Consider the following 13498-nt stretch of genomic DNA (forward strand, 5'->3'; position numbering starts at 1 on the left):
TTTGCTCAGATTCATATCCATTGAGTTGGTGGTGCTGTCTAACCATCTCATTCTCTGCTGCTTCCTTCTCCTCCTGCGTTCGATCTTTCCCAGCATCAGGGTCCTTTCCAGTGAGTCAGCTGTTTGCATCAGGTGGCCAAAGTATTGGAGCTTCAGTATTCAGCATCAGTCCTTCCAATGACTGTTCCTCCCCCCTTTCCTCTCAAATTCCCCCTAACAGTGAGAACAAGAAACATTCAAACCATATTCCCTGAAATGAGCAGATTTCTGTTAATTCACAGTATATAAAGATGGGAAGTGGATGGAGGAGGAGGAAATAACTTAGCAGAGTAGAAGAGGCCCCTGAAAAGCTAGCCATTTCCATATCCTGCCCCCACACCAACTCTGGACAGACTAGGTGCTGGATCCTGTCTGGGTAAGCATCAGAGAGGAGGGACCCAGATCAGTGACTCTGTTGGCATGTCTCTGTAGAAACACCCTCTGGTCCCTACCTCCAGCTGGCTCAGGCAGGCAGCCACCCTTCCCCCATCCCAGCAAGGAATGGCATGTGTAGTATCTCCCGAAATAGAATCAGTGAGGCGATGTGCCTGGGGACAGTAGTCCCAGAGAAGAGGGGGAATGAGGCATGAAACGGAAAACGGGAGGATTAAATAAAAGTCTGCACACCGAATGCAATTCTTTCCTATGTCCAGGCCCAGAGCATCGGGCAGCCAGGTGGAAGTGGGGCAAGAAGCTGAACACCCCAGAGAAGAGAGCCATAGGTACTGACAGCTGGCATTTCTGTCAGAGGGGCTTGCTGTACAGTGATGCTCACCAGTCAGAATCCTTACATAATATTCAAGAGAACTTCCAAGGAGTTTTTTGGTATCTTGTTTTTAAGTATGAATGGCCAGCCCAGAATTACATGACATTTGAGGGGAGAAAACTGTCAAATAGGAAAAAGAACATGAGACTGTGAAAAACTCAGAAGAACAAGTCAAAGAAAGCTAAAAATGAAGCAGGTAGTAGGAGAGATAAGATGATTAAATTAGAGGCTCCCTTCAGAAAACTGATGTGTGACTAGTAGAGAAAGAAAGGACGAGAAAGAAGAGGGAACAGAGAAAACAGGAGAAAATTGGCAAAGAAATATGATAAAATGTCTCATAACTATTTTATCCATAGCCGTATTTGAACCATAGCGGTTGATCCTTGGTTGTGAGATGATTTTTATTTTGAATCAAGCTAATGTTTGTGCTTCAGGTTTTATCCATTTGATAACATTCACTCTGATGGTTAAGATTTGAAATGAAATAAGGGAGGTACTTAAGTGAAAAGCTAGTAAGCGTGCAAGCCTCTGCTCTACATTCATTATACACAATGAAACCTTTCCTTTAAAAGCGTGGAAACCTAACAGGTTTCATACAGTTTATCATTATTCTTATTAAAAGTATTTTTCCTTCCTTTGCCTGTCCGCCTTTTCCCCATCACTGTTAATAAAATTTTTCGTAAGTTGCACTAACATTTTTTTTTTTTTTTAATTTTTTTATTAGTTGGAGGCTAATTACTTCACAACATTTCAGTGGGTTTTGTCATACATTGACATGAATCAGCCATAGATTTACACGTATTCCCCATCCCGATCCCCCCTCCCATCTCCCTCTCCACCCGATTCCTCTGGGTCTTCCCAGTGCACCAGGCCGGAGCACCTGTCTCATGCATCCCACCTGGGCTGGTGATCTGTTTCACCATAGATAGTATACATGCTGTTCTTTTGAAACATCCCACCCTCACCTTCTCCCACAGAGTTCAAAAGTCTGTTCTGTATTTCTGTGTCTCTTTTTCTGTTTTGCATATAGGGTTATCGCTACCATCTTTCTAAATTCCATATATATGTGTTAGTATGCTGTAATGTTCTTTATCTTTCTGGCTTACTTCACTCTGTATAAGGGGCTCCAGTTTCATCCATCTCATTAGGACTGGTTCAAATGAATTCTTTTTGACGGCTGAGTAAAATTCCATGGTGTATATGTACCACAGCTTCCTTATCCATTCATCTGCTGATGGGCATCTAGGTTGCTTCCATGTCCTGGCTATTATAAACAGTGCTGCGATGAACATTGGGTGCACTAACATTTTTCACAATGCTTCTTTACTTGGAAATCTCCAGATGATACTGATGATCATGAAGGTGATGAAGATGGTGACAAGGAGTTTCTGTTCTCTCCCAAGCCCTGTGCTAGCTTCTTTACACACATCACCTTCACCCTCAAAGAAGGGATGGGTTACATTCTATTTCATAGATGAGGAAAACAAAGAGTCAGAGATTAAATAGATTTTATAAGATGGGATTGCTAGTAAGTGCATGAGCTAGTTAGGTTTGGTTAGCTCTAGGCTCAGATTTTCTCTCCTGTCAAATCACTATGCCTCTTCCTGCCATGAAAATAATTCTTAAAGCACATGATTTTTTATTTAGACTGCAAATTGTGCTAAGAGTCTTTTTAGAGGTGTATTTACCTCTCTTCTTTCCCTTAAAAGATACATTTCTATAAATGTTACTTATTCAAAAAATATATGTATTAAGCACTTCCTTTATAGTGGGTATAGTATATTACCAAGTGGTTAGAATTTTATACTCTTTAGATATTCTAGGCAGATGCCCAGAATAACATTGAGCGGGAAAAAGCCATTATGAGGGGAGCGCATAAGCCTAAGTTGGAAAAGCTTATAAAGGATGCTTTACTGAGTGTTGGAGATTAAAAACAAAAACTATATATTGACATATATAATAGTCTAGTGAGTTACTTATCTTAATTTATATTTATGGCATTTTTTTTTTTTGGGTATTTATGGCATTTTAAATTTCTCCAGTCACTAGTAAGATATAAAAGAACAGATTTATAGTGTGTTAAATTTCTTTAGGTCCAGACTAATTGTTTTATAGCCCTTCACAAGATAAGATGTGTGTCAATTCAAGGAAGCTCTGCTCTAGTATCTTGTTCTCAGTCTTAGTTTCATAATCTAGTGTATTTGAGAAGTAAGCCTTTCCCCCTCTGCCTCACGTTCAGCTGAGTGTTAATATGCTATTTAAAATTTTGTTGGAGATGTATAGAAGTCATTAAAAAAAAGTATATTAAAAACAAAAGATGCATCGTAGCTGTTCAGATGCTTTAGCTCTTAGAATATTTTTTTTAAAATAAATCATGTAATATATAATTAATAAGCTTTAATTTTAACATTGACTATAATAGTTTGTTGACAACTATATGCAGGAATGCTTTGCTTCTTAGAAGTAGTAGTCACTAAATGGGTATATGTAAATTAAACTGCATAAAAAGTTCTAAATGTGTTAAGATTATAAACATAAAATGCATAAGTGCTAGAAAAATAAAGGTTTATTTTTATAATCTTGAGTCAGGGAGACTTTCTAAATATCACATGAAAGCTAGAGTCTTTAAAGAAAAAGATTGATAGGCTATTTCTGATTCATTAAAATACTGTGAACTAAGTGACAAGACTAATGATAGACAGGGAAAAGTACTTGAATTAAAACTGAAAGGGTTAATATAAAAGTTCTTCAGTTCAGTTCAGTCGCTCAGTCTTGTCTGAGTCTTTGCGACTCCATGGACTGCAGCACCCCAGGCTTTCCTGTCCATTACCAACTTGCAGAGCTTACTCAAACTCATGTCCATTGAGTTGGTGATGCCATCCAACCATCTCATCCTCTGTCATCACCTTCTCCTCCCATCTTCAATCTTTCCTAGCATCAGGGTCTTTTCCAATGAGTCAGTCCTTCGCATCAGGTGACCAAAGTATTGGAGTTTCAGCTTCAACATCAGTCCTTTCAGTGAATATTCAGGAGTAATTTCTTTTAGGATGGACTGCTTGGATCTCCTTGGAGTCCAAGGGACTCTCAAGAGTCTTCTCCAACACCACAGTTCAAAGGCATCAATTCTTCAGTGCTCAGCTTTCTTTATAGTCCAACTCTCACATCCTTACATGACTACTGGAAAAACCATAGCTTTGACTAGATGGACCTTTGTTGGCAAAGTAATGTCTCTGCTTTTTAATATGCTGTTTAGGTTGGTCATAACTTTTCTTCCAAGGAGAAAACCTCTTATAAATAAAAGCTTTTATAAATCAAGAAAAAATACATGAACGACTCAGGAGAAATATGGGTAAAGAAAATAAACAGAGCTTACAAACAAGTGTAGACAACCAGTAAACATACAAAACTAATTTGTCTCAGTAATCAAAGATTCAGATTTAGACAAGCTATAATTTTTTACCAATTAGGTGGACAGAGAGTCAGGAAAACACACCACACTTGGCATTTCAAACCCAGGGGATTTGTTACAGGGAATTGGTTGACCAGATGTTGAGAGGCTGAAGGCACAGGAAGGGAATGCTAAAGTAACCCAGCGATTAAAAACTGTATGAAGCAGCTTCCATCACCAGGGCTGGAGAGAGGAAAGGGAAGAGGTGATATCACCAGAACTGAGGACTTGCTGAGGGTACTTCAAGGCTGCTGTAGGGAGCAGCAGAAGAGCTTGGAGCCACAACTGGTTGTGTGTTGCTGCTACTGGAGGGGCGTCGGCAAGAGCAGTCCCCTCCCCCACTTCCCTCCCACCTCTTGTCTCCCACCAGTACCGCCCGTTATAGCAAGGCATGGCCCAGGCTGGCAAGGGAGTCTGGGAAATAATGTCACAGCATCTCGGGGCTGAAAACAAAAGAGGTGCTTGTGAGGAATGTTAGATAATCGAGGCCTTTGGATACACTATTGGGTGGATTCAACCTTTGGGGAAGACAGTTTACTAATATCTGTAAACATGTTAAATGTGAATTTTCTTCTTACTGAAGCTTATGGTAAGAAATCTATCCTATAGAAATGCTAGCCAAAGTGTGGAAAAGTATACATATGTGATGTTTCATGGGATATTTTACATAGTTTCAAAAATCAGAAATAGTCTAAATGTCCATCATTAGATGATTGGCTAAATATACTGTGGTATTTTTACATTTAGTGAGAAACGTGACCATTAAAAATTAGAGTCTTATTAATAATAACTATTTTATTGAGTGATGAAAGCAATATCATATATAGTCTAACATTCTGTCAAATTCAAGAGTCACAGTACTGAAGCTGCAAGGTTTTTCAGCTGCTGCAGACATATGTCTAGGTAATAAGTACACAGTTTCACCTGTTGTAGTTTGTTTTTTCTTTCAACAGTTATGAATGCAGGGATGAGGAAATATTTCCTACAAGCCAATGATCAGCAGGACCTAGTAGAATGGGTGAATGTGTTGAACAAAGCTATTAAAATTACAGTAAGTATTTGTATTTTTTGTGTGAAAAAAATTTATTATCTTCACATGATCTTTACAGATTGTACAATATACCTACTGAGTGTCCTTAGCTTACCAACAGTTTATCCCAGAGTTCCTCAAAGTTTGTTTAAAAGACAGGTTATAATATGAATGTTTTCTCTTGTTTTAATACATGGTAACTTTTGCCCTTAAAAATCAACCCATTGATGCCTTTTTAACCCATTGTGTACCTAATAAAGGTCTGTATTACTGTAGATTTTAACTGCTGTTTATCCTAGTGTTTCTAAGGGAAAATGCAGGTAGAGTTCTACATTTTGGATATGTTTTCCCCCTGCCCGCCCGCAGGGAAGAGTAAAAGACTTCTTGCCACCTATCCAGGGAATAGAAATGGCATTCTGTCTGCCTTTTAAGCCATGACTGGGACTGGTCGTAGGTAGGTAGGAGTTGAAGATAGGAGCAGGACAAGGCAGTGAAGGGCTTAGAAAGGACTTCAGGGTGGGGACTGATCTGAAGAACTGCGGTAGCCAGAGGGTCCTGCCCGCGTGGTCCTTGGGGGTTTGACTCAGGCTTGAGACTTTGTCGCGCTGCTTTTTCCCCTCCAGTTCCTGGGCACTCATTTTCTGTGCTGCAGTTTCCTGCTTCCAACTCGGGCTTCTCTTCTTGATTTTCTGATGAACATTAATATGTGTTGTTTGTCTGTAGTGTGCCAGGCCTTGCACTGAAGTACCTGAAAAAGTGAGGCTTAGAAGGATCGAGTGACATTTATAGGTTCAATAGCTGTTACGTTGTGGAGCTGTGAGCCACACCATCTGCTTGACTCTGGAGCCTAACTCTGAAGCTCAGTGCCTCAGTGCTTCCTGAAAGAACGAGCCTCCATCCTTCTTCTCTGACCCTAAAGCAGAACACAAACTTCTGGGAGAGTTTAGTACTGCTGCTGCTGAGCAAGTGACGGGAACTGTTCCCTGATGAAGCCTCTCCTTCCCTTTCCCCTCTTACACTCTGTTGGAGAAGCACACACAGCAGGCCCATAGGGGAAGAATGGGGAAGGAGGTCCTGGGTGAGGTTGTCTAAATTGAAGGGTGTTTACTAAAATGAGGTTATTTACTGACCCAATATGACTTACTCTTTAAAAACATATGCCCTGACAGTCAGCATATGTTTGTTTCCATTTAAATGAATAATTCCATGTTTATATCATAACACAATAAAGAGTTAATGTAACTAAAGCTGTTCTCAGAGTTAGGTCGATTTTTTTGGGTCTTGCACCAGAACAGCTTGTTACCACATGACAGAAAACACCCACGCACTGCATCTGATCTGTACATGAAGCAGAAGTTATTTTAGGTTTGTGCAGTTTCAGGAAAGCAATTTTTTAAAAACTGATTCAGAAGTGCCTTTTCTTAAAAGGTTTTAGCTGATTGTTTTTGACTCTTTGCAAATATTCCCTATTTGGGAAATTTTTTATAAACACAGTATGTAGTAATGTCACTGAAGTAATTCTTTTTTTTGTTTTTTTTTTTTTACAATTTGGAATGAGCAGCAGCATTGGTTTCTTAGTGCTTTAAGAGAAAAAAGTAGTCAATTGAATGGTCTCAGACTTTTTACCATTTGGGAGGTCTTTTGAACTGCTGTATCTAATTAATGGTATGAAACTGTCTTATACAAGTGACATTTTAAGCTTACTCAAATGCACAAGAAACTGATTAGGAATTGGGTAGTGTGTCAAAGTATGTGGACTCTTAAATAGCTTTTGTGGTCTTGCAGCTGTTGTTGAAACTTTTATAGTTTAAAAATGAATCTGTTGTACATTTAGAAAATATAAATTTAAGATATAGAAATCCATGCTTGTCAACGAAGTGGCGAAGTGGTTATAACTATGTTAAATTGAGTATAGAATCGGTATCACTTAGTAAAAATTGGTTTTATGTAGGTACACATTAACTCATAAGATAGCAATGAAAGAATTTCCCATGCTTTAATAAGAAACATTTTATTTCACTGTTCTTTAAAAAAAAAATCTTACCAGTGTTAATTCCATATGCATTTAAGTGCAGAATCTTTAATCTAGCGTACTTCCCTATGGAAGTTGCTGGTAATTTACATGTAGATTTCTTTGTAAATTTCAAGTTCCCATTTTAATATATGTACAGTTTACCTTTCTGTGGAGTCACTCCAAGTGACATTTGGTAAACTGTGTAATTTAGTAGTCTGCTGAGTACAATGTAATATATAAACTTGAAAGTTTTAGAAATTCAAAATTAGGTTTTGGAGGTGTATGGTTTCAGAATAGAGGTGATTAGAGGACAGTGGGTAAGGGAATGGTGATTATCTACTTACTAATTATAGTACCATGCCATCTTAATGGACCATCCTCTAGCACCATAGTTCATGGCTTTCCTCACTTTCATGAATTCTGTGTGACTGTGTGTTGGTGGCTGTCATTAAAACAGTTTTCCCCTTACTTACAAAAAAGAGAGAAAGAGCAATAGGAGAGAAACCAAAAAGCAAGCGAGTTCCAGAAAAACATCTACTTCTGCTTTATTGACTATGCCAAGGCCTTTGACTGTGTGGATCACAACAAATTGGAAAATTCTTAAAGAGACGGGAATACCAGACCACCTGACCTGCCTCCTGAGAAATCTATATGCAGGTTAGGAAGCAACAGTTAGAACTGGACATGGAACAACAGACTGGTTCCAAATTGGGACAAGAGTCCGTCAAGGTTGTATGTTGTCACGCTGCTTATTTAACTTATATGCAGAGTATATCATGAGAAAGGCTGGGCTGGATGAAGCACAAGCTGAAATCAAGATCGCTGGGAGAAATATCAATAACCTCAGATATGCAGATGACACCACCCTTATGGCAGAAAGTGAAGAACTAAAGAGCCTCTTGATGAAAGTGAAAGAGGCGAGTGAAAAAGTTGGCTTAAAACTCAACATTCAGAAAACTAAGATCACGGCATCTGGTCCCATCACTTCATGGCAAATAGATGGGGAAAGAGTGGAAACAGTGGCAGACTATGTTTTTGGGTTCCAAAATCACTGCAGATGGTGACTGCAGCCATGAAATTAAAAGACACTTGCTCCTTGGAAGAAAAGTTATGACCAACCTAGATAGCATATTGAAAAGCAGAGACATTACTTTACCAACACAGGTCCATCTGGTCAGGGCTATGGTTTTTCCAGTAGTTGTGAATGGATGTGAGAGTTGGACTATAAAGAAAGCTGAGTGCCGAAGAAATGATGCTTTTGAAATGATGCTGTGGTGTTGGAGAAGACTCTTGAGAGTCCCTTGGACCTAAAGGTCCATCCTAAAGGAAATCAGTCCTGAATATTCATAGGAAGGACTGATGCTGAAGCTGAAACTCCAGTACTTTGGCCACCTGATGCAAAGAACTGACTCATTGGGAAAAAAAAACCCTGATGCTGGGAAAGATTGAAGGCAGGAGGAGAAGGCGATGACAGAGGATGAGATGGTTCCCTGTCCTCAATGGACATGAGTGTGAGTAAACTCTGGGAGTTGGTGATGGACAGGGAAGCCTGGTGTGCTGCAGTCCATGGGATTGCAAAGAGTTGGACACGACTGAGCAACTGAACTGAACTGAACTGAGAGGAACCAACCTTGAAGGAAGTATTGTGATAACTAGAATTTGGAAAGTCAACTCTTCAAAGTACACTTTCAACTATTTTTATTGATGCATATGGCATATTCCTAAACAGAAACCTACTATTTTTTAAAATAGTGTCTTTTCCCACTGTAGGTTTTGATTTAAAAAATCAGTATTTGATTTTAATCTAAAAATAAGTGTTTTGAAATTATGGCCAAACTTCCACACTTTTTTTTAAATTTTAATTGGCAACTGGGAGTAGATAGAATAACCTGAATAGAGGACTTCTGTCTTACCAAGAGGGTGTATGTATGTAACCCAAAGTGGAAGGCTTTATACTTGTGTTTCTCAGCCTGTAGGTAGAGCCCTCAGAAAGCTCCTATCATCCTGGAGTTTGTTCCTGAATGTTTCAGGTGTCAGTCTTCAGGCTTGCCATTTTGTTCATCTCTTCTCTAGTCATTTTTACCTTTTCTTTTTCTGCTATTAGAATTTCCTATCATTAGGATCATGTGCAGATGCTTGCCAAAAATACATGCAAATCTGTCACAGAAAAACCATCACAACAGTCATGGATGGGAAGCAGGGAAGGGGGATAAGCAGTCGGCAGTGAAACCAAGCATGTACGGTGTCTGACATTTCCCATCTGTCTAGTGAGGTCACTTTTCTGATTCCCATTACAAGTTGCCTGACTGGTTTTTTTGGTTCTGAAAATATGTTTATTTTAATGACTGCAATGAGAGCTAACTTTTCTTTCAGAATTTTTTTTTTTTTTCTTTCAGAATTTTTAAGGGAGTTACTATATTCATGAGTATTTTGCTTATCTTTTTCTTGCTCTTAGAAATGTTTACAATTTAGATAATTTTGATTCAAAAATGTAATTCTAAGTCAATTGTTGAGCTATATAACATTGGAATTACGCTGTACTTAGCATTCTCATAAGGATAAATGAGAAGCAGTGGGTTTAACAGTATAGGCAAGGGGTTTTTAATATACTATCATTTCTAGAAGAAAAATGAAAAAAAAAAAAAGCCAATGTAAATTTTAGTATATTTTTAGGGAGATATTAAAGGTATTTTCTTAGGAAAATCTCACATATGACTAAACCCTCAACTTCTTGAAAGAGGGAGTAGCCACTTTTTGTATGGGTCACGTTTCAGCAGCACATTGCAGCTAGTACAAATGTTGGATAGCTAATTCTCTCTCTGGTTTCAAATTCTTTTAATGCGTTTTTCTGTTCTTATGGATAACATGGCCACATTTTCCCTGTCAGAATAATTGAAGTAGATGATGCTCTTCACTAGTCCCCCTCTTAACACTGGGACTTCTTAGCAGATTGTTTCTGGGTATAGTGAACTTTCTATAGCTCTTTCACTCTTAAGTATTTTTGCGAATCTTGGCAAGTAAAATTCTGTCTGTAATCATGTTGTCTTTAAAAAGCTTTCCAAAACGTGCAACCTCTTAGATAAAATCGCTTAGAAGAATTCAGAAAACTTTCCCCTCCAGAATTCATTTCTCTTCCCTGTCCTTCTTATTTCCTTCATTCTTTTGTTTCTGCCCACGACTGGTATTATAGTTTAATTATGGATGAGAGGGTGGAGGGTTGGCCTAAGGCCTGGGGAGAAAGCCTTTAGGGGAACATCTAAAGAAACAGGATCCCCTGTCCTCAGGATTTGCACAGTCTTGGGCAGGAATGGAGGAATGGGAAGGGTAACAGCACTGAGCTGTAATACATTCTCAAGTGCTCTGATAAAATGGGGATGTCGTTATAGTGGTTAAATGTGAAAGAGAGTTATACAAACTTAGCTAGAACGTGGACCAGCGGGATCTAGACTTACATTGCCTGATGCCTCTTGAGCCTGTTTTCTTACTGCTGTGGTGATGCTCCTCCTATGCATAGGATTGACAGGAGGATTAAAAGGGAAAATATATGAAATAGTACCTGCCCAAGTGAGCACACAGTAAATGATGGCTGTGTCATAAATTCTGTAAAAGAAAAATCAGTATGCAAACTTAAAAGGTTATATATATATATACACTAAAAAATAATTTTTATATATACCAATTATACATAGACTTATGATTGGTTGGAAATTCTTTGATAAAAGAGGATCTCAGATAATGCTTGTTGCAAAATGATTCATCGACTTACTATTTTAGGTCCCAAAGCCGTTAGACTCACAGCCTCATCCTGATAACCCAAATCGCCAAGGCGAATGTGGAAAGAAGCAGGTCTCTTACAGAACTGACATTGTTGGTGGTGTGCCCATCATTACCCCAACTCAGGTAAGAAATCAGTTCTTCTATTGTGTGATGGTTTAGCTACTGCATATTGATTTTTTTGTTATCAAAAGTAAATGGTACATGTTTATTGAATAAATGCAGTAATTAAAACACAAGACTTTTATACTTATTTCAAAAGTATGTTTTTATTGTAAAAATCTGGAAAGCATAGGTAAACAACATTTAGCACTTTACATGTTTTCTTCTGAGCCTTTCATTTAGACCCTTTTGCCCCCTAGAAATGTAAATACTTTGTAAACAGCTTTTTTTCCTTAGGTCTGAAACATTTTCCAAGTCACCAAAAATTATTTCACATCACTTATCATGACTGTGTAGTAGCTTTATTCCTAATCACCCAAACATGGTAGTAACCCAAGTGCCCTTTAATGGGTGATTTAGCCAATGGGACGTCCAAACCGTGAATATTGCTCCCAGTGAGAAGGGTCGAACAGTTGGTACAAGGACCAACCTGAATGAATTCCCTGGCGAATAATACAGTGTGGCAAATGCCAATCTCAAAAGCCCACGTACTGTATGATTCCATTTGTATTAAATTCTCTAAATGTCAGAGCAAGAAGGATGGAAAGCAAATTAGTGGGGGCCAAGCAGTTGGGGATGGAGGCTCTAAAGGGGCAGCCTGAGGGAGCCTTGGGGTGCTGGATGCTTCTGTGCTGGGGTGGTGGCGGGGACACAGATCTGGTAAGTAACACTGCACCGAAGGATACACGCACAGGGACAGGTGAATGCCTGTGAAACAGGGAAACGAACAGGTCTGTGACATGTTCAGTGTCTGTTTTGATAATATGCTGTAGAGTAGTTTTCCCTGTTTGGAGAAACTGGCTGAAGGGCACATAAGACCTCCTGTACATTGTGTTTTTACAATTTCCTGTGAATATTTATAATTATTTCAAATTAGAAAGTTAAACCCCAGCATCCCCTACCAAAAAAAAAAAAATGCTGGTGGCAAGACTTTTGCAGAAAAAGAGAGATAGAAATCTGGGTTTTAATCATTGTTGTTAAAAGTTGTGACTAAGTATCTCAAATTAATTAGAAAACACTTGAAGATCTGTTTTCCTGACTAATGGATTTTAAGATTGCTGGGATAACAACATGAACTGCAATATGCTTTTAAGCGAAACAAGCAAGAAAAGACTTTATTTTGCTTCATTCTAGAAAGAAGAAGTAAATGAATGTGGTGAAACTATTGACAGAAATAATTTGAAGCGGTCACAAAGCCATCTTCCTTACTTCACTCCTAAACCACCTTCAGATAGCGCAGTTATCAAAGCTGGATATTGTGTAAAACAAGGAGCAGTGGTGAGTAGTTTAACAAAGTATGCGAAATAATGAAAAATGAGTATGCATTAGCAAACTCTCAACATACACATGGTTTGCTTTGTTTTGTGAAAGACCAGCTTGCTGACCAGGAGTCAGGAGAGGGCATAGGGGTTATTCTGTGTTCAAAACTCAGTGCTATTATTTTCTTGGTCTGTAGGCGGCTGGGTAAGTTAATGTCCATTACAACTAACCTGCAATTTTAAATGAGCTTTCCTAACAATTTAAATTTATTCCAGGAAGTGTTTCTGTTGATTTTTTCACTCCCTTGGGAGTGGGTCAGGGAAAGGGAACTCTAGTAGGGAGATGACAGAAAAGGAGGGTGGGGTGTGGGTCACTTACTCGGTGCAGGGTTGGGCTGACCTGAGTTGAAAATGCTGAGACCTTGGGTTACTGACTTAACCTCTCAGGCTCTCAGTTTCTGTTTGTTTGTTTTTTGGTGTGTGTGTATGTAGAAAATCATATTATAAAGCCTACCATCCAGAAGGTTTTTTGAAAGATGTAGATGAGAGAACTCGCAGCATAGCACCTGGTCATTAGTAAGAGCTGTTACTGGTTGGCGCAGATAACAGATCAGCGATAGGAAACTCTGGAAAGAGCAAGTACATTCACCAGTATTGCTGCAGTTCCAAAGCTGAACTAAGTCTAGACTTTCATGAGAAAATAAACTTCAAAGTTTAGAAATAAAGTTAAAATTTTTTTACTTAAATGTGTACTGGCAGTTCAGCTTGATCTTATAGAATAACTTCTGGCAACTCTGGTGAACTCAGGCCAACCAAGGCAAGTTCTTTCACTCCTAATGGTTTGACCCTCTCTAGGCTACAGAAAATGAAGGTTTTTCATTCTTGCATGTCTGTAGATCAAATCAGAATTCTCATCAGGCTGTGTGTTAATTAGGGCTCTTAAGGAGACATTCCTTTCTTTGTACTTTTAAATCCAAAATACTGACCCTTAGAAAATCTGAAGCGC

General features: G+C 38.7%; 1 protein-coding gene across 6 annotated transcripts in view; it reads left to right on the forward strand.

The window, feature by feature from the left end:
* PLEKHA1 (pleckstrin homology domain containing A1) overlaps positions 1 to 13498 on the forward strand; it is a 53479-nt gene that overhangs the window by 29478 nt on the left and 10503 nt on the right. For all 6 annotated transcript variants that reach the window (XM_043925617.1, XM_043925618.1, XM_043925614.1 and 3 more), the window contains 3 exons: positions 5207 to 5304; positions 11072 to 11197; positions 12368 to 12511. In XM_043925617.1, coding sequence (XP_043781552.1) covers positions 5207 to 5304; positions 11072 to 11197; positions 12368 to 12511 — 368 coding nt within the window. The remainder of the gene's footprint in view (positions 1 to 5206; positions 5305 to 11071; positions 11198 to 12367; positions 12512 to 13498) is intronic.

Source organism: Cervus elaphus, chromosome 15, assembly GCF_910594005.1.
Source record: "Cervus elaphus chromosome 15, mCerEla1.1, whole genome shotgun sequence".
Lineage (NCBI taxonomy): Eukaryota > Metazoa > Chordata > Mammalia > Artiodactyla > Cervidae > Cervus > Cervus elaphus.